This window comes from Equus przewalskii, chromosome 29 (genome assembly GCF_037783145.1).
Source record: "Equus przewalskii isolate Varuska chromosome 29, EquPr2, whole genome shotgun sequence".
NCBI classification, from domain to species: Eukaryota; Metazoa; Chordata; class Mammalia; order Perissodactyla; family Equidae; genus Equus; species Equus przewalskii.
In genome coordinates this window covers 38,950,279-38,971,806 of record NC_091859.1, presented here as the reverse complement: position 1 = coordinate 38,971,806, position 21,528 = coordinate 38,950,279, and the positions used below count along the sequence as shown (strand labels likewise).

Below are 21,528 nucleotides of genomic sequence, written 5' to 3'. Positions count from 1 at the left end.
GCATACTAACATATGCATAATGGGAGTGCCAGAAGGAGAGGAGAGGAAAAAAAGAGGCATAAAGACTATCTGAAGAAATAATAGCCAGGGCTGGCCCCATGGCCGAGTGGTTAAGCTGGCGCACTCCGCTTCAGCTGCCCTGGGTTTTGCCGGTTCAGATCCTGGGCGCGGACGTAGCACTGCTCATCAAGCACACTGAGGCAGCGTCCCACACAGCAGAGCCAGGAGGACCTACAACTAGAATATACAACTATGTATTGGGGGGCTTTGGGTAGAAGAAGGAAAAAAAAATTGGGAACAGATGTTAGCTCAGGTGCCAATCTTTAAATTAAAAAAGAAAGAAAGAATGGCCAAAAACTTGCCAAATTTAGTGAAAGACATGAATCTACACATCCAAGCTCAAAAAACTCCAAGCAGAATAAACTCAAAGAGATCCACATCAAGACACATTATAATCAAACTGTTGAAAGCCAAATACAGAGAATCCTGAAAGCAGCAAGAGAAGTGAATTGTCACACACAAGCAAGTCTCAGTAAGATGAACAACTGACTTCTCATCAGAAACTATGGAGGTGGGAGGTAATGGATGACATATTCAAAGTCAACCAAGAGTTCTATATCTGGAAAAACTATCCTTCAAAAATTTAGAAAAAATTAAAACACTACCAAATAAACAAAAACTGAGAGAGTTCATCACTGTAGACCTGAACTATAAGAAATTGCTAAAGAAAATCCTTCAGGTGGAATAAAGACACTAGACAATGAGTCAAATCCACACAAAGAAATAAAAGAACATTGGTCAAGATAACTACATAGGTAACTATAAAATTCAGTATTAATGTATTTTTGGTTTAGAACTCCTCATTTCTTCCCATACAATTTAAAAGACAATTGTATAGGGGCAGGCCCCATGGCCTATTGATTAAGTTCAGCACACTCTGCTTCAGTAGCTTGGGTTCAGTTCCCAGGCACAGACCTACACCACTCATCAGCAGCCATGCTGTGGCAGCAACCAATATACAAAATAGAGGATGACTGGCACAGATGTTGGTTCAGGGCAAATCTTCCTCAAGCAAAAAAGAAAAGTAAAAAGAGGAAGATTGGCAATAGATGTTAGCTCAGGGAGAATCTTCCTCAGCAGAAAAAAAAAAAAGACTTCTCTAAAACAATAATTATAAATTGACAGTGATGGGTACACAATGTATAAAGATGTGATTTATGATAATAACAATATAAGGGGAGCAGAGCTATATAGGAGCAAAGTTTTTGTATACAACTGAAACTAAATTGGTATTAACTTGAACTAGCTTGTTATAAATTAAGATGTTAAATGTAATCTGCAGGGCAACCACAAAGAAAATAACTAAAACATATACAGTAAAAGAAACGAGGAGGGAATCAAGATGGTACACTAGAAAATATCTTTTTTAAAAAAATTTTTTATTGAGTTGATAGGTTACAATCTTGTGAAATTTCAGTTGTATATTATTGTCTGTCAGTCATGTTGTAGGTGCAACCCTTTACCCTTTGTGCCCACCCCCACCCCCCCTTTCCCCTGGTAGCCACTAATCTGTTCTCTTTGTCCACAGGCTTAAAGTCCTCATATGAGTGGAGTCATGCAGAGATCATCCTTCTCTATCTGGCTTATTTCACTTAACATAATTCCCTCAAGGTCCATCCATGTTGTTGCAAATGGGACGATTTTGTTTTTTTTTACAGCTGAGTAGTATTCCCTTGTATATATATACCACATCTTCTTTATCCAATCATCTGTTGATGGGCACTTAGATTACTTCCACGTCTTGGCTATTGTAAATAATGCTGCAATAAACATTGGGGTGCATAGGACTTTTGGAATTGCTGACTTCAAGCTCTCTGGAGAGATACCCAGTAGTGGAATAGCTGGATCGTATGGTAGTTCTATTTTTAATTTTTTGAGGAATCTCCATACTGTTTTCCATAGTGGCTGCACCAGTTTGCATTCCCACCAGCAGTGTATGAGGGTTCCTTTTTCTCCACAACCTCTCCAACATTTGTTACCTTTTGTTTTAGTTATTTTTGTCATTCTAATGGGTGTAAGGTAATATCTTAGTGTAGTTTTGATTTGCATTTCCCTGATGATCAGCGATGATGAACATCTTTCAATGTGCCTATTGGCCATCCGTATATCTTCTTTGGAGAAATGTCCGTTCATGTCTCTTGCCCATTTTTTGATCAGGTTGTTTAATTTTTTGTTGTTGAGTTGTGTGAGTTATTTATATATTATGGATATTAAGCCTTTGTCAGATGTATTACCTGCAAATAATTTTTTCCCAGTTAGTGGGTTTTCGTTTTGTTTCAATCCTGTTTTCCCTTGCCTTGAAGAAGCTCTTTAGTCTGATGAAGTCCCACTTTTTTATTCTTTCTATTGTTTCCCTTGTCTGAGAAGACATGGTGTCCAAAAAGATCCTTTTAATACTGATGTCAAAGAGAGTACTGCCTACATTTTCTTCTAGAAGCCTTATGGTTTCAGGTCTCAGCTTTAGGTCTTTGATCCATTTTGAGTTTATTTTTGTGAATGGTTAAAAAAGAATGGTCAATTTTCATTCTTTTCCATGTGGCTGTCCAGTTTTCCCAGCACCATTTGTTGAAAAGACTTTCTTTTCTCCATTGCATGCCCTCAGCTCCTTTGTCGAAGATTAGCTGTCCGTAGATATGTGGTTTTATTTCTGGGCTTTCAATTCTGTCCCATTGATCTATGCACCTGTTTTTGTACCAGTACCATGCTGTTTTGATTACTGTAGCTTTGTAGTATGTTTTGAAGTCAGGGATTGTGATGCCTCCAGCTTTGTTCTTTTTTCTCAGGATTGCTTTAGCAATTCGGGGTCTTTTGTTGCCCCATACGAATTTTAGGATTCTTTGTTCTATTTCTGTAAAGAATGTCATTGGGATTCTGATTGGGATGGTGTTGAATCTGTAGGTTGCTTTAGGTAGTATGGACATTTTAACTATGCTTATTCTTCCAATCCGTGTGCATGGAATGTCTTTTCATCGCTTTATGTCGTCATCCATTTCTTTAGAAAAGTCTTGTAACTTTCATTGTATAGGTCTTTCACTTCCTTAGTTAAATTTACCCCAAGGTATTTTATTCTTTTTTGTTGCAATTGTGAATGGTATTGTGTTCTTGAGTTCTTTTTCTGCTAGTTTGTTATTAGAGTATAGAAATGCTACTGACTTAGGTAAATTGATTTTATACCCTGCAAATTTGCTGTAGTTGTTGATTACTTCTAAAAGTTTTCCAATGGATTCTTTGGGGTTTTCTATATATAAGATCATGTCGTCTGCAAACAGTGAGAGTTTCACTTCTTCCACACACACCCCCTCCCCCATTTGGATTCCTTTTATTCCTTTTTCTTGCCTGATTTCTCTGGCCAGGACCTCCAGTACTATGTTAAATAAGAGTGGTGATAGAGGGCATCCTTGTCTTGTTCCTGTTCTCAGGGGGATGGCGCTCAGTTTTTGCCCATTGACAATGATGTTGGCTGTAGGTTTGTCATATATGTCCTTCATTATGTTGAGGTAGTTCCCTTCTATCCCCATTTTGTTCAGAGTTTTTATCATAAATGGCTGTTTGATCTTGTCAAATGCTTTTTCTGCATCTATTGAGATGATCATGTGGTTTTTATTCCTCAGTTTCTTGATGTGGTGTATCACGTTGATTGATTTGCGGATGTTGAACCATCCCTGCATCCCTGGTATGAATCCCACCTGATCATGATGTATGATTCTTTTGATGAATTGCTGAATTCTGGTTGCCAAAATTTTGTTGAGAATTTTTGCATCTATGTTCATCAGTGATATTGGCTGGTAGTTCTCCTTTTTCATGGTGTCCTTGTCAGGTTTTGGTATCAGCGTGATATTGGCCTCGTAGAATGTGTTAGGAAGTGTTCCATCCTTCCTAATTTTTTGGAATAGCTTGAAAAGGATAGGTATTAAATCCTCTCTGAAAGTTTGGTAGAATTCCCCAGGAAACCCATCTAGTCCTGGGGTTTTATTCTTTGGGATGCTTTTGATTGCTGTTTCAATCTCTTTCCTTGAGATTGGTCTGTTCAAATTGTCTGCTTCTTCTTGAGTGAGCTTTGGGAGATCGTAGGAGTCCAAGAATTTATCCATTTCCTCTAGGTTATCCATTTTGCTGGCTTCTAGTTTTTCGTAGTATTCTCTTATAGTCCGTTGTATTTCTGCAGAATCTGTTGTTATTTCTCCTCTTTCATTTCTGATTTTGTTTATTTGAGCTTTCTCTCTTTTTTTCTTTGTAAGTCTGGCTAGGGGTTTGTCAATTTTATTTATCTTCTCAAAGAACCACCTCTTTGTTTCATTGATCCTTTCTACTGCCTTTTTTGTTTCAATAGAATTTATTTCTGCTCTGATTTTTATTATTTCTCTCCTTCTGCTGACTTTGGGCTTTGTTTGTTCTTCTTTCCCTGAATGCGTTAGGTGCAGTTTCAGACTGCTGATTTGGGATTTTTCTTGTTTGTTAAGCTGTGCCCGAATTGTGACAAATTTTCCCCTTAATACAGCTTTTGCTGCATCCCATATGAGTTGGTATGGCATGCTATCATTTTCATTTGTCTCCAGGTATTTTTTTATTTCTTCTTTAATTTCTTCAATGATCCATTGCTTGTTCAATAGCATATTGTTTAGTCTCCACATCCTTGTGCCTTTCTCAGCTTTTTTCTTGTAATTAATTTCTAGCTGTATAGCATTATGATCAGAGAAGATGCTTCTTATTATTTCAATTTTTTTAAATTTGTAGAGGCCTGCCTTGTTTCCCAACATATGGTCTATTGTTGAGAATGTTCCATGCGTGCTTGAAAAGAATGTGTATTCTGCTGTTTTTGGATGAAGTATTCTATATATGTCTATTAAGTCCAACTGTTTTAGCTTTTTGTTTAGCTCCGCTGTTTCTTTGTTGATTTTCTGTCTGGATGATCTGTCCATTGATGTGAATGGGGTGTTGAGGTCCCCCACTATTATTGTTATTTCTTTTGATATCTTCTTTCAGGTTTGTTAATAGTTGCTTTATGAACTTTGGTGCTCCTGTGTTGGGTGCATAGATATTTATAAGCGCTCTTTCTTCTTGATGAAGTGTCCCTTTGATCATTATATATTGGCCCTCTATGTCTCTCTTTACCTGCCTTATCTTGAAGTCTGTTTTGTCTGATATAAGCATTGTGACACCTGTTTTCTTTTGTTTGCTATTAGCTTGGAGTATTGTCTTCCACCCCTTCACTCTGAGCCTGTGTTTGTCCTTGGAGCTGAGGTGTGTTTCCTGGAGGCAACAAATTGTTGGATCTTGTTCTTTAATCCATTTTGCCACTCTGTGTCTTTTTATTGGAGAGTTCAATCCGTTTACATTGAGGGTGAGTATTGATGCACAAGGGCTTAATGCTGTCATTCTGTTGCTCATTTTCTGGTTTTCCTGTGTTTCCTTTGTTTCTCATCCTGTGTGTTTTAGCCTACCCATTGACTTCTGAAATTTCTTATGCTGGCTATCTTAGATTTTTCCTTATTTATGTTTTGTGTCTCTGTTCTGTTTTTTAGTTTAGTGGCTACCCTGAAATTTGTATTCAGAATCTCGTGTATAACATAGTCCATTTTCTGGTGGTCTCTTACTTCCTTAGCCTAGACTGTTTCAGTACCTTCCTCCTCCCCTCCTAATTTATTATTTTCATCTCTTATTCCAACTTGTGTTGTGAGTTTGTGGTTAGATTATAAGATTGTCTTTGCTTTGGTGATTTCCTTCCCTTTATCCTAATGCTATAGTTGAATATTTGCTATCCTATTCAGATTCTATTTGTCTCCCTACTCTGTGTTTTGTGACTGCTTTCTCCCTTTTTTTCTTTTTTCAGGTATGAGAGCCTTCTTGAGGATTTCTTGCAGTGGAGGTGATGTGACTACGAAGTCCCTTAGCTTTTGTTTGTCTGGAAAAGATTTAATTTCTCCCTCATATCTGAAGGATATTTTTGCTGCATAGAGTATTCTTGGCTGAAGATTTTTATCCTCTAAAGTTTTGAATATGTCACTCCAATCTCTCCTAGCTTGTAAGGTCTCTGTAGAGATATCTGCTGAAAGTCTGATGGGGGTTCCTTTGTAGGTTATTTTCTTCTCCCTTGCTACCCTGAGTATTCTTTCTTTGTCCTTCATTTTTGCCATTTTTACTACTATGTGCCTTGCAATAGGTCTTTTTACATTGACAATTCTAGGAGATCTGAAAGCTTCCTCCACACACATTTCTCTCTCAATCCCTAGATTTGGGAAGTTCTCTTCTATTATTTCGTTGAGCACACTTTCTGCTCCATTTTCCTTTTCCACACCCTCAGGAATTCCGATGATTCTTAAGTTGCATTTTCTCATTGAGTCAGCTATTTCTCTGAGATTTTCTTCAGTTTTTTAAATTCTTAGCTCTCTTTCTTCCTCTGTCTGGAGCCATTCAGCCTGTCTATCTTCGATTATGCTAATTTGCTCCTCTATGGTGTCTACATGGGCATTCAGGGAATCTGTATTCTGTTTTATCTGATCCATTGTATTTTTCATCTCTAGTATTTCTAATTGATTCTTGTTTATAATTTCAAGCTCTTTGTGAAGTAACTCCAGAACTCATTGACTTGTTTCTCTATATTTCCCTTTACCTCACTGAATATTTTGAGGATGGCTATTTTGAACTCATCTTCACTTAGTTTACCCATTTCCAAGCCCTGAGGACCTACGTCTGTATTTTTATTGTTTTCATTTTGGACTGGACCTTTTATAAATTGCTGGACGGTAGAGGAGCGGTTTTTGAGCATGATGCTATTATTCTGCTGCAGTTACAGCCTGTCACCACTAGATGGGGGTCGAGAGCCGTGCGTTCTGAGCCCTCCACCTTCAGCCGCAATGGCGGCACGTTGCGGGGGTTCGGGGAGGAGGGGCACTTTCACTCATGCTGACCTGTATTAGATCAGCTTTCGCTTTCTGATCTCCCGAGGCCCTGGCTTGCTGGGGTTCCCCCAAGTGAAAGCTTTCCCCTGTTAGAGGGTTTCCCCTGCATTGGCGGTGGGAGTCCTGGATGACCCCCAAGGATGCATCGCCCCTCCTCCTCTCCTTCCCGCACCCGCAGCAGTGATCCCAGTCTCTAGGGGAGGGAGAAAAGTTCTCTCCTACCCCGTTCCAGCTCCTCCAAGGCTGGCTCCAGCCTCTCTGCCTTCCGTCGTTTGGCTGGTGTGGGTCTCTGACTATTTCTGTTATTAGGATTTTTTTTTTTTGGTTGGAAAGCAGTTGCTCTTTTTAGTGGTAATTTGGAGAGGAGAGTGTCCCAGGTGAGCTCATGCTGCCATGTTGCTGACGTCACCCCCCTAGAAAATATCTTTTAAACACAGAAGAAGGCATTAACAGAGGAACTGAGGAAGAAAAACTTATATAAGACATACATAAAACAAATAGCAAAAGAACAGAAGTTAAATCCTTATCACTAATTACATTAAATGTAAATGGATTAAACTTGCCAATTAAAAGTCAGAGACTGGTAGAATATATTTTTAAAAACATGATACCACTGTATACTATCTAAAAAAGACTCACTTGAGCCCCCAAGACACAAGTAGGTTAAAAATGAAAGAATGATAAAAGATATTCCATCAAACAGTAACCAAAAGAGAACTGGAGTGGCTATAACAATATCAGAAAAAAATAGACTTTAAGACAAAAATTATTACAAGAAAAAAAGAGGAATATTATATAATGATAAAAGGGCCAATAATCAAAAAAGGCTTAACAATTATAAATATGGATGCACCTAACAAAAGTCAACTAGACCTAATATATAAGGACACTCCACCTACAAAGCTAGAATATACATTTTTCTCAAGTGCACATGCAACATTCTCCGGGACAGACCATATGTTAGGCCAGAAAACAAGTCTCACTAAATTTACAAAGACTGCAATCATACAGAGTATCTTTTCAGACCACAATGGAATGAAAATGGAAATAATAAGAGAATGAAATCTGTCAAATTAACAAGTATGTGGAAATTAAATAACACACTCTTAAATGACCAGTGGGTCAAAGAAGAAACATAAGTGAATTTAGAAAATACTTCAAGATGAATGAAATGAAAACACACATACCAAACCTTTGAGAGACAGCAAAAGCAGCACTTAGGAGAGAAATTTATAGCTTTAATGCCTACATTTTAAAAAAGAGATTTCAAATCAATAATCTAACCTTCCATCTTAGGGAACTAGAAAAGCAAGAGCAAACTAAACCCAAAGCTATCAGAAGGAAGGAAATAATAAAGATTATAGTAGAGATAAATGAAATAAAGTATAGAAAAACAATAGAGAGGATCAATGAAACCAAAAGTTAATTATTTGAGAAAATCAACAAAATTGACCAAAATTTCACTAGACTGACCAAGAAAAAAAGAGAGAAAACCCAAATTACTAAAATTAAGAATAAAAGTGGGGACATTATCTCAGACTTTACAGAAATAAAAAGGATTATAAGAGAATATATGAACAATAATATGCCACCAAATTTGATAACCTAGATGAAATGGAAATATTCCTAGAAACAAACTACCAAAATTGACTAAAGAAGAAATAAAATCTGAATAAACCTCTAACAAGTAAAGAGATTGAATAAATAATTTAAAACTTCCAATAAGAAAAGCCCAAGATCAGATGGCTTTATTGGAATATTCTCCAGACATTTAAAGAACTAACACCAGCCCTTCTCAAACTCTTTCAAACACTTCCTAACTGTTGGAACACTTCCTAACTCATTCTATGAGCCAGTATTACCCTGATACCAAAGCCAAACAAAGGAATCACAACAAAAGAAAACTAGAGAACAATATCTCATAAATATAGATGCAAAAATACTCAACAAAATAGTAAGTAACCAAATCCAGCAGCATATTAAACAGATTATATGACAAGTGAGATTTATGCTAGAAATGCAAGGGAGGTTCGACATATGAAAATCAATCAATAGTATGGTAATTAATTAATTACTATGGTAATACACAATGTTAATAGAATGAAAAAATGCATTTGACAAAATCCAACACTGTTTTATGGTTAAAAAAAAATTAACAAACTAGGAATATTGGGAACTTCCTCAACCTGATAAAGGGCATTTATTAAAAACCCACAGGTAACATCATACTTAATTTTGAAAAACTAAAAGCTTTCCATCTAAGATCAGGAACAAGTCAAGGATTTCTGTTCTTGCCACTTCTGTTCAATACTGTACGTGAGGTTTTAGCCAGAGCAAATAGGCAAGAACAAGAAATAAAATGCATCCTTCATTGGAAAAGTAGTAAAACTATCTCTATTTGAAGATGACATGCTCTCATACATAGAAAATCCTAAAGAACACACACATATACATACACACACAACTAGAGATAATTGAGTTCAGCAAAGGTGTAGGATACAAGAGCAACATACAAAATTCAGTTATATTTTTCATACACTAGCAAGTATCAGTCAAAATGAAATTAAGAAAACAATTGCATTGATATTTGTATCCAAAAGAATAAAAGACTCAGAAATAAATTTAACCAAGGAGATATAAGACCTGTACACTGTCAACTACAAAACACTGCTGAAAAATTTTAAAGACCTACATAAATGAAAAGATATCCTATGTTTACAGATTGAAAAAATTAATATTAAGATGGCAATGCTTCCCCCAAATGATATACACATTCAACAAAATTGCTATCAAAATTCTAACTGCTTTTCTGCAGAAATGGAAAAACTGATCCTGAAATTCACATGGAATTGCAAGAGATCCCAAATAGCCAAAATAATCTTGAAAAAGAAGAACAAAGTTGCAGGACTCATACTTCCTGATTTCAAAAGTTACTAAAAGCTGCAATAATCAAATGGGGTGGTATTGGTATAAGGATAGACATATAGATCAACAGAATAGAATTGAAAGTCAAGAAATAAACTCAAACATCTATGGTCAATTGATTTTTGACAAAGGTTCCAAGACCATTCAACAAGGAAGAATAGTCTCTTCAACAAATGGTGGTGGGACAGCTTGATAATCACATGCAAAAGAAGGAATCTGGACCCCTACCTCACACCATATACAGAAATAAATTCAAAATGGATCAAAGGCCTAAAGGTAAAAGCTAAAACTATCAGAAGGAAACATGGATGTAAAACTTAATGACCTTGTATTAGGCAACTGTTTCTTAAATATGACACCAAAAGCACAAGTAACAAAAGAAAAAATAGATAAACTGGACTTCATCAAAATTAGAAACTTTTGTGGATTAAAGGACACTGTAAAGAAATTGAAAAGACAACCCAAAGAGTGGGAAAAATATCTGAAAATCTTATATCTGACAAGGGTTTAATATCTAGAATATATAAAAAATACATACAACTCAACAACAAAAAGACGAACAACCCAATTTAAAAATAGGCATAGGACTTCAATAGACATTTCTCCAAAGCAAATAAATAATGGCCAATAAGCATATGAATAATGCTCAACATCGTTTGCCTCTAGGGAAACACAAATCAAAATCATGGCACTTCACAACAACTAGATGGCTATGATTACCTTTTAAAATGGAAAATAACAAATGCTGGCAAAGATTTGTAAATGTAAAGTGGTGCGGCTGCTGTGGAAAACAGTCTGGCAGTTCCTCAAAAAGTTAAACATAGAATTACCATATGGTCCAGCAATTCCACTCTTACGTATATACCCAAGAGAAATGAAAACACATGTCTACACAAAGACTTGTACACAAATGTACATAGCAGCATTATACATAACAGTCAAAAAGTGGAAACAATCCAATTGATGAATGGACATACAACTTTGGTATACCCATACAATGGAATACTATTCAGCCATAAAAAGGAATGATACATGCTACAATATGGATGAAGCTTGAAAACATTATGCTAAGTAAAAGTCAGACACAAAAAGCCACATATTCTATAAGCCCATTTATATGAGATGTCCAGAACAGGCAAATCCATAGAGGGAGAAAGCCAACTGATTGAAGGACGTCAGGAGCTCGGTTGAGTGAAGAATGAGGAGTGACTGCATAACGGGTACATGGTTTCTTTTGGGGTGATGAAGGTGTTCTGAAACTAGGTGATGATGACAGTTGCATGATATTGTGAATATAAAAAGTTAATTGTACACCTTAAAATGACAAATTTTGTAATGTGAATTTTACCTCAATAAAAAAGTGGGTTTATAGTTTAAGTGTGAAACCTCAATAAGTAATTTAATTTAAAAGACCGTGAAGAAAGTATCCCCTGAGTTTGGTAACTCACTGGATCTGGGAGACAAAAAGATCGTGAGAAATCCAGGTGACTTTTGCCTCCAAAGAAATAGGGGAATCAGAAAACAAAGTTTATTGGGGAGTGGGGACATAAATTTGGCTCTAGACATGTTGAAATGTTCAGGAGGTAGGAGTACTCTTGAATTTCTTTCTGACAAATGCTTGGGTCGGCATCTTCTACCCAGGGTTTCTCAATCTTGGCACATTTGGGTTGGATAATTATTTGTTGTTGGGAGGCTGTGCTGTGCACTGTAGATCGTTTAGCAGCAGCCCTAGCCTCTACCCACCAAATACCAGCAGTAACCACACTAATCGTGAAAATCAGAAGTGTCTCCTGGGGGCAAACTCGTCCCAGACTGAGAACCACTGTCCTACAAGGATGGCATATTGATTGCAAAAATTCAATGAAAGCATAGTACAGTGAAACAAAGAATGAATTTTCACCATGTTGGTAAATGTTATAATGTAGAAACAACAGATTTTTAAGAAAGGGGTAAAAACTGTATAAAAAATTTCACAGCACCATTCAGCTAAGGCTATCAAATACTATCCCGCCTCCAACACTAACTAGAACCTCAGGCAAAAGTTCAAGTTCCAATAGTTAATCATCTGAATCTGAGTTAATGTCCATATGATTCATTAAGCCCTAACTAAGTGCCAGATACTAAATACGCAAAGATTTTGCATACTTTTTATTTACAACTTGTAAGTAGGTTCCTAACTAAAGAGAAATGGTTCTGATATTTGAACCCTCCATCAAAAGATGAACAACTTACAATTCAACTATATGCTGTCCACAAGAGACTCACTCCAGATCTAAGGACACACAGGCTAAAAGCGAAAAGACGGAAAAAGATATTCCACGCAAATGGTGACCAAAAGAGAGTAAGAGTGGCTCTCCTAATAATATCAGACAAAACAGACTTTAAATTTTTTTTACAGAAATCTGTTATAAGAGACAAAGGAAGACAGTATATAGTGATCAAAAGGTCAATTTACCAATAAAATAGAACGGTTATAAATATTTATACAACCAACTTCAGAGCTCCTAAATATATAAATTATACTTTGACACAATTAAAGAGAGAAACAGAAAGTAACACAATAATAGTAGGAGACATCAACACTCCCACTTTTAATAATGGATAGAACAACCAGACAGAAGATCAATAAAGAAATAGAGGAACTGAACAACACTGTAGACCAATTGGACCTAACAGACATATACAGAACACTCCACCCAATAACATAATATACATTGTTCTCAAGTGCACATGGAACATTCTCCAGGATACAGTACATGTTAGGCCACAAAACAAGTCTTAACAAATTCGATTATATTAAAATCATCTAAAGCATCTTTTCTGATCACAACGGAATGAAAACTAGAAATCAACAGCACAAGGAAAACTGGAAAATCCACAAACATGTGGAAATTAAACAAAATATTCAGGGCTGGCCCCATGGGTGAGTGGTTAAGTTTGTGCACTCCGCTTCAGCAGCCCAGGGTTTCACCGGTTTGGATCCCAGGTGCAGACATGGCACCTTTCTGAGGCAGCATCCCACATAGCACAACTAGAGGCACTCACAACTGGAATATACAACCATGTACTAGGGGGCTTTGGGAAGAAAAAAATAGAAGAAGAAGATTGACAACAGTTGTTAGCTCAGGTGCCAATCTTTAAAAAAAAGAAAGAAAAAAATACATAAAGAAAACTATAAAAGATAAACAAATAAACAAAACATTCTTATATAACCAATGTATCAAAGAAGAAGTCACAAGGGAAATTAAAAAAATACCTTGAGACAAATGAAAATGAAAACACAACATGCCAAAACTATGGGATGTGGCAAAAGCAGTGTTAAGAGGGAATTTTATAGCTGTAACTCTATACATTAAAAGAGAAGAAAGATCTCAAATCAACAACCTAACTTTACACCTCATGAAACTAAAGAACAAACTAAACCCAAAGCTAGCAGAAGGAAAGCAATAAAGGTTAGAGCAGACATAAACAAAAGGGAGAACAGAAAAGCAATAGAAAAAAAATCAGTGAAACTAAGAGCTGGTTTTTTGGAAAGATCAACAAAATTGACAAACCCTCAGCTACACTATTAAAAAAGGAGATGACTCAACTAAAATCAGCAATGAAAGAGAGGATATTACAACTGAAATCACAGAAATAAAACAGATTACATAAGAATACTATGAACAAATGTATGCCAACAAATTGGATAACCTAGAAGAAATGGATAAATTCCTAGGAACACACAACCTACCAAAACTAAATCATGAAGAAATACAAAACCTGAACAGACCAATAACAAGTAAGGAGATTACATCAGTAATCAAAAACTTCCCAATGAAGAAAAGCCCAGGATCAGATGGCTTCACTGGAGAATTCATCAAACATTTAAAGAAAACTTAACACTAATCCTCCTGAAAATCTTCCCAAAAACTGAAGAAGAGGGAACATTTCCAAGATCGTTCTATCAGGCCAGCATTACCCTGATATCAAATCCAGAAAAAGACACTACAAAACAAGAAAACTACAGACCAATAACCCTGAAAAATACTGATGCAAAAATCCTCAACAAAATACTAGCAAATTGATTATTAACAGCACATTAAAAGGATTATACACAATGATCAAGTGGGATTCATTCCTGAAATGCAAGGATGGTTCAACATATAAAAATCAATCAATGCAATAAAAATAAAACTACTATATCATCCAGCAATCCCACTTCTTGGTATATATCCAAAGGAAATGAAAACAGGATACCAATGAGATATCTGCACTCCTATGTTCACTGCAGCATTACTCACAATAGCCAAGATATGGAAACAACCAAAGTGTCCATCAACAGATGAATGGATAAAGAAGATGTGGTATATATATATATGTGTGTATACAATGGAATTATTCAGTCATGAGAAAGAAGGAAATCCTGTCGATGCTACAACATGGATGAACCTTAAGGACATTATGATAAGTGAAATAATCCAGAGAAAGATAAATATTGTATGATCTCACTTGTATGTGGAGTCAAAAAAAAAAAAAAGTTAAATGCATAGAAGCAGGGAGTAGAATGGTGGTTAACAGGAGCTGGAGGGGGGCAACAGGGAATGGGGAGGTGTTGGTCAAAGGGTACAAATTTGTAGTTATGTAGGATCAATAAGTCTAGAGATCTAATGTACAGGCATAATTACTATACTTAATACTGTATTGAACACTGGAAATATGATGAGAGTAGATTTCAGACACACTCATCTCACCAAAAAAAATGGTTATGTGAGAAGATACATTAATTATCTTGACTATAATAATCATTTCACTATCTATATGTATATCAAATCACCATGTTGTATATCTTAAATATACACAATTTTAACTCTTTTAAAAATGGTTAAGATGATAAATTTTATTTTTTACCACACACAAAAAAATGAACAATTTAGTAAAAAATGGAGAAAATTTATGAACCAAGAAAATTTACCAAAGACATATAAATAGCCAATAACCATATGAAAAACTAAGCTCACTAGCAATAAAAAAAATTTTTTAAAGATTCCATTATTTACTTATCAGACTGGCAGAGTTATCAAAGACTAACACCAGATGTTGGCAAAGGTGTGGTGAAATGGGCACTCAGAGTATTGAGAGGAACATAAATTGATATAATGCTGTAGATTGATTTTGCAAAAAAATATATTTCTATATATAGCTATATATTTTAAAGTACTTTTGACAAGAATTTTTGTATTTTTTAAAATATATTTTAATCTTTTTTTTAAGTCTATGCCCTTGAGGCCAGCCCAGTGGCCGAGTGGTTAAAGTTCCACACACTCCATTTCAGCACCCCATGTTTGCAGGTTCAGAACCCAGGCTCTGACCTACTCCACTCATCAGCCATGCTGTGGTGGCCACCCACATACAAAATATAGGAAGACTGGCACAGATGTTAGCTCAGGGCTAATGCTCCTCAAGCAAAAAAAGATGCAGATTTTTTAGGCAAATCTCAGGACAAATCTTCCTCACCAAAAAACCAACCAACCAACAAATAAAGTCTATGGCCTCTGATCCCACAATTCCACTCTCAGGAACAAATCCCAAAGAAACGTTTTGACAAGTGGGCAAAAATAAGTTTTCACAGTAATCAAAAACCTCCCCAAAAATAAAAGTCCAGGACCAAACAGCTTCTGTGCAGAATTCTACCAAACATTCAAAGAAGATTTAATACTTATCTTTCTCAAACTATTCCAGAAAATTGAGGAAGATGGAGCACTTCCTAACACATTCTATGAAGCCAACATCACCCTGATCCCAAAACCAGACAAGGACAACACAAAGAAGGGAAACTACAGCCCAATATCACTGATGAAACACAGATGCAAAAATCCTCAACAAAAATCCAGCAAACCAAATACAGCAATACATTAAAAAGATCATACACTGTGATCAAGTGGGATTTATACCAGGGACACAGGGATGGTTTAACATCCACAAGTCAATCAATGTGATACACCACATTAACAAAATGAGAAACAAAAACCACATGTTCATCTCAATAGATGCAGAGAAAGCATTTGACAAGATCCAACATCCATTTATGATTTAAAAAACTCTCAATAAAATGGGTATAGAAGGAAAGTACCTCAACATAATAAAGGCTATATATGACAAACCCACAGCCAACATCATTCTCAATGGACAAACACTGAAAGCCACCCCTCTGAGAACAGGAACAACACAAGAGTGTCCACTCTCACCACTGTTATTCGGCACAGTACTGGAGGTTTTGGCCAGAGCAATTAGGCAGGAAAAAGAAATAAAAAGAATCCAAATAGGCAATGAAGAAGTGAAACTCTTGCTGTTTGCAGACGGCATGATCTTATATATAGAAAACCCCAAAGAACCCATTAGAAAACTATTAGAAATAATCAACAACTACAGCAAAGTTGCAGGGTATAAAATCAACATACATAAATCAGTAGCATTTCTATATGCTAACAATGAACTAACAGAAAAAGATCTCAAGAACTCAATCCCATTCACAATCGCAACAAAAAGAATAAAATACCTTGGGGTAAATTTAACCAAGGAAGTGAAAGACCTATACAATGAAAACTACAAGACTTTCCTGAAAGAAACTGATGACAACATAAAGAGATGGAAAGACATTCCATGCACATGGATTGGAAGAATAAACATAGTTAAAATGTCCATACTACCTAAAGCAATCTACAGATTCAATGCCATCCCAATCAGAATCCCAATGACATCCTTTACAGAAATAGAACAAAGAATCCTAAAATTCATATGGGGCAACAAAAGACCCCGAATTGCTAAAGCAATCCTGAGGAAAAAGAAGAAAGCTGGAGGCATCACAATCCCTGACTTCAAAACATACTACAAAGCTACAGTAATCAAAAGAGCATGGTACTGGTACAAAAACAGGTGCACAGATCAATGGGACAGAATTGAAAGCCCAGAAATAAAACCACACATCCATGGACAGCTAATCTTCGACAAAGGAGCTGAGGGCATACAATGGAGAAAAGGAAGTCTCTTCAACAAATGGTGCTGGGAAAACTGGACAGCCACATGGAAAAGAATGAAAATTGACCATTCTTTTTCACCATTCACAAAAATAAACTCAAAATGGATCAAAGACCTAAAGATACGACTTGAAACCATAAGGCTTCTAGAAGAAAACATAGGCAGTACACTCTTTGACATCAGTATCAAAAGGATCTTTTTGGACACCATGTCTTCTCAGAGAAGGGAAACAATAGAAAGATTAAACAAATGGGACCTCATGAGACTAAAGAGCTTCTTCAAGGCAAGGGAAAACAGGATTAGAACAAAAAAACAACCCAACAATTGGGAAAAAATATTTGCAAGTCATATATCCAAGAAAGGGTTAATCTCCATAATATATAAAGAACTCACACAACTCAACAACAAAAAATCAAACAACTCAATCAAAAACTGGGCAGGGAACATAGACAGACATTTCTCCAAAGAAAATACACGGATGGCCAATAGGCACATGAAAAGATGTTCATCATCACTGATCATCACAGAAACGCAAATCAAAACTACACTAAGCTATCACCTTATGCCCATTAGAAGGGCAAAAATAACCAAAACAAAAAGTAACAAATGTTGGGGAGGGTGTGGAGAAAAGGGAACGCTCATACACTGCTGGTGGGAATGCAAACTGGTGCAGCCACTATGGAAAACAGTATGGAGATTCCTCAAAAAATTAAAAATAGGAATACCATATGACCCAGTCATCCCACTACTGGGTATCTATCCAAAGAACATGAAATCAGCAATTCCAAAAGTCCTATGTACCCCTATGTTCATTGCAGCATTATTTACAATAGCCAAGATATGGAAGCAACCTAAGTGCCCATCAACAGATGATTGGATAAAGAAGATATGGTATATATATACAATACAATACTACTCAGCCATAAAAAAGGATAAAATCGTCCCATTCACAACAACATGGATGGACCTTGAGGGTATTATGTTAAGAGAAATAAGCCAGATAGAGAAAGACAATCTCTGTATGACTCCACTCATATCTGGAAGTTAAACATGTAGACAAAGAGAACAGATTAGTGGTTACCAGGGGAAAGTGGGTTAGGGGATGGGCACAAAGGGTGAAGTGGTGCACCTATGACATGACTGACAAACAATAATGTACAACTGAAATTTCACAAGGTTGTAAACTATCATGATCTGAATAAAAAGTAAAAAATACGTTTTCAAAAATGTTTACTGCAGCAATGTTTATAGCAATGACAAATTGAAACCAGAATATCCCAGATAGGGGCTTAAGTAAATATTTGCCCATACTGAATACCAGCCATTGAAAATAATGATGTAAATATTGATACTGGAATGCATTCCCAATATATTGGTAAATGAGGAAAGCAAGTTACAAAGTGCGGAGGGGGGAGGATTGTAAGTTTCCATAGGGGAAAGTACAGAAGGATACAGATGACAACATAAAAACCACTGGCTATTGGAATCTGGTGTAACTTAAATTTTTTTCCAGTTTTTCTACAATAAACGCATGGTATAATCTCCACAAGCTTTAGAATATGGGTTTAAAAAAAAACCTCAATGTCTTCCCTTTTTACCAGTAGAGTCCTGCCCATACATTTATGACTTCTCAGCTGAGATAAGAAAAAAGTCTCCACCAAACACAGCCAAGCTGTGATGAATTTCCCAAACCGTATTGCGAACAGGCAAGAGAAGTCAAAATATAACGAATCTACGCCCTTTCAACCTATTTCTTCAAAGTCGTCTCTATCCAGGAAGCAGAGCACCGACAGGGCCTTGTTTGACGAGGACAGAGACAGTTCTCTTCCTTTTGGAGGGACAGCTGGAGTAGAGAAGTTAATGCACCGTACCAAGTTCGGACCCAAATCAAAGCTCTCCCATATGCACTGGCCATACGATTTTAAGCAAATTCCTTCTGTTTCAGTTTTCCCACCTGTGAAATTAGGGACATCCTACCGACCCTCACTGTAGACAGAGCAGTTGCAAGTATAAAGCTCTTAGAACAGTGCTTGGCTATGTTAAGTATTCAAGAGCACGGAATGGACCCCATAAAGATAATTCAAAGGACCATAAAATCCGTGTTCCTGTTATAATTTTTTTTTTTCAAACATGCTTCATTCCCGTCTCCAACACACAAAGAGAAAAGCAGAGACATAAACCCATAGCCTGAGCGAGAAGACACCAAACAGCAGATTAGAAGGGGCCTCAGGGCACAGAGCCCCGGGCACACGGGCCACGGCGCTCCAGGCTGGCGCGCGCGGCCAGCAGGCACCCCAGCCGCGAAGCCGAACGAAGAAGCCGAGGTCCCCGGGGAGCAAGGCGGGACGCGCCGCCCCGGCGGCACGTGCAAGTCAGCCAAGACCATCTTCCGGGGAAGCAAGCGTGGAAGAAGCTCTGGACTTCAGCACTGGGTCCCGTCTTCCCGGATCTTCAGAGCGACCTAGGTGTGCTCGGTCTTCCCCGAGCACGGCACGGGGTTTCCGAGGCGCCCGACCGGGCGAGAGCGAAGAAAACGAGGACGCATCGGAGCCAGAGAGGAGCGCGATGAAGAACCGCGGGGACGCCGGGAGGGACCGCGGGAAACGGGGCTGGGGAACGGAGACGAGGCAGCCGGTGGGGCGGTGGAAGCGGCTGCTCCGACCGAGGGGAGGGGCAGCGGGGACGCCGCACAGCGACGGTGCGAGGCCGCGGCGGCGGCGTTCCCCCTCGGCTGCTCTTCTTCCTGTCCCCATCTTTTCCATAAAGTAAGAGCAGTCATCTACCTCCCTGGCTGGGGCGAAGAAAGGGGGCTTTGGGAAGTGCTGAGGGCCAGAGGAGGCCGACAGTTCGGGATCTTTCCAGAATGATCCACACTCATGCCCCTACCTCCTCCCCGAAGCCCGGGACCCTGTTCCCGGGAGTGGGGGCAGGGAGCGCCCACGGCCCCCCGGCCGCCGTCACCCCGCAAAACCCGCGCGCTCCCAACGGCAGCCGCACGCGACCCGAGTGGCGGGGCGACTCCATCGCCGCCAGGGCGCTGCCATCTTTCTGCCGAGGTGACACGAGCCTCTGGCCCAGCGCCGCCACCGCCACGCTCACTCACGCGGAGGAGCCATCCCGCCCTCACACGTGCGAGGCCCCGCCTCCGTCCGGACCGCCCGCGAGCAGGCGCGCGCCCTCATGGAGCGGAGGGAGTCGGCGGGACGCGCCCGGGAAAGGCGGGAAAGTGTCTGATTCGCTGAGAGTTTGCAAGCCGCCAGCTCTACCCCGTGGTGTCCTCCCTCCTCTGACCACATCCCAGGCTTCCCCTCAGGCACCTTTCGCCAAAAGGAACGACAACCCCGCTGCGGCTCTGGGTGTGGCTCTGGTTCACCGCCATCTCACTCCCAGCCCCCTCCTGCCGCCCCCGAGATGGGAAGGGGGAGAGGGGCCTGCGCCAAGCCGTCGGGGGGGAGGGGGGGAGCTCTGAAGGGGAAGGCGGGGATTATGGCGCAAGGACGGGGAGTGAGAGGGCGAGGCGGCTGGTCACGTGGGAGGCAGCGGTCAGAGGGCCAGGCAGAGTAAGGGTCGAGACACGCCCCTCTTGGGGAAGGGGCGGGCCCAGGGGATGGACTCCGCCCCCAGAGCGCGGAGGTGTGGGTGATAGGTGAGTGGCCACGTCGACCTCCACTCGCCCTGTTGGCTCCTGCGTCGTCGTCCCGGCAGGCCTGCCCGGCTGTCCACGGGTGTGGCCTTGAATTGATCTTGTGAGAAATCAAAGTGAAAAGCAGGATTTTCTGGCGCTCTCCCTGGCCCTAGTCAGAGAACTCCTGCCCTTTGAAGAAAGAGTCCAGAAGGATTCCTCACCTCTCCTCAGGCCAGCAGAACTTTTTCCCGCTAGAGAAAGCCTGGAATAGGGCCGATTTCTCGTGAGGCAGCACCCAGCAATGGGTGCATGAGCTGGGTCACGAAGGGAGAGTCCGTGCCTGCTCCAAGATGGAGAGAGCCTGTGTCAGCCAGCGTCTGCCCTGCTTCCTCCAAAGGGTGATTGTGAGGATCTGGTGGGATACATTATACCGGAATTGCTTTGAAGACTAAAATATTGTCCATGTTCTTATCTCCTTTAAACTTCACAAATAGCACCAGAGAGCTTCAAACAAGGGGATGTTAACACCTTCTGGACTACTGTATTTCATCGAATTTGAGATGCTGTCAGTTATAAGATGCACCATTTTTAACTGTACACTAAGAAGAAAAGTTGGCAAATAAACTGGCATGTCATCAGTTGTAAGCTGTATTCTGATTTCAGAAACATATATATATATAAGTACAAGACTATAGAATAAATGAAATGCAATAGGAATGGTGTGAAGCAGAGGAAGGAGCACTGAGATCTGGTCCCCATCTTGCACTGGTTACTAAGTGTGCAACTTTGGACAAGACAGTTATCCTCTCTGGACTTCAGTTTCCCTATCTGTATGAAGGCATTGGACTAGAAGAACTCTTAGGTTTCTCTCAGCTGTGACATTTTAAGTTCACAAAACTGCTCTATCGCTCAAATCTTCTCACTTCTCTCCATCGTGGTGTGGCATTTCCACTCTAGTTCAGGCCCTCATCATTTTATTTGAATGACTCCAAGAACCTCCTG

The 21,528-nt window shown here is 39.1% G+C and overlaps 1 protein-coding gene across 2 annotated transcripts in view; it reads right to left on the bottom strand.

Annotated features, from left to right (window-relative positions):
- The window catches only part of WBP2NL (WBP2 N-terminal like), a 42,545-nt gene extending 22,138 nt beyond the window's left edge, over window positions 1-20,407 (bottom strand). For both annotated transcript variants that reach the window (XM_070599661.1, XM_070599660.1), the window contains exon 1: window positions 20,219-20,407. In XM_070599661.1, coding sequence (XP_070455762.1) covers window positions 20,219-20,280 — 62 coding nt within the window. In that variant the 5' untranslated portion in view covers window positions 20,281-20,407. The remainder of the gene's footprint in view (window positions 1-20,218) is intronic.
- Window positions 20,408-21,528: the final 1,121 nt, after the last annotated feature.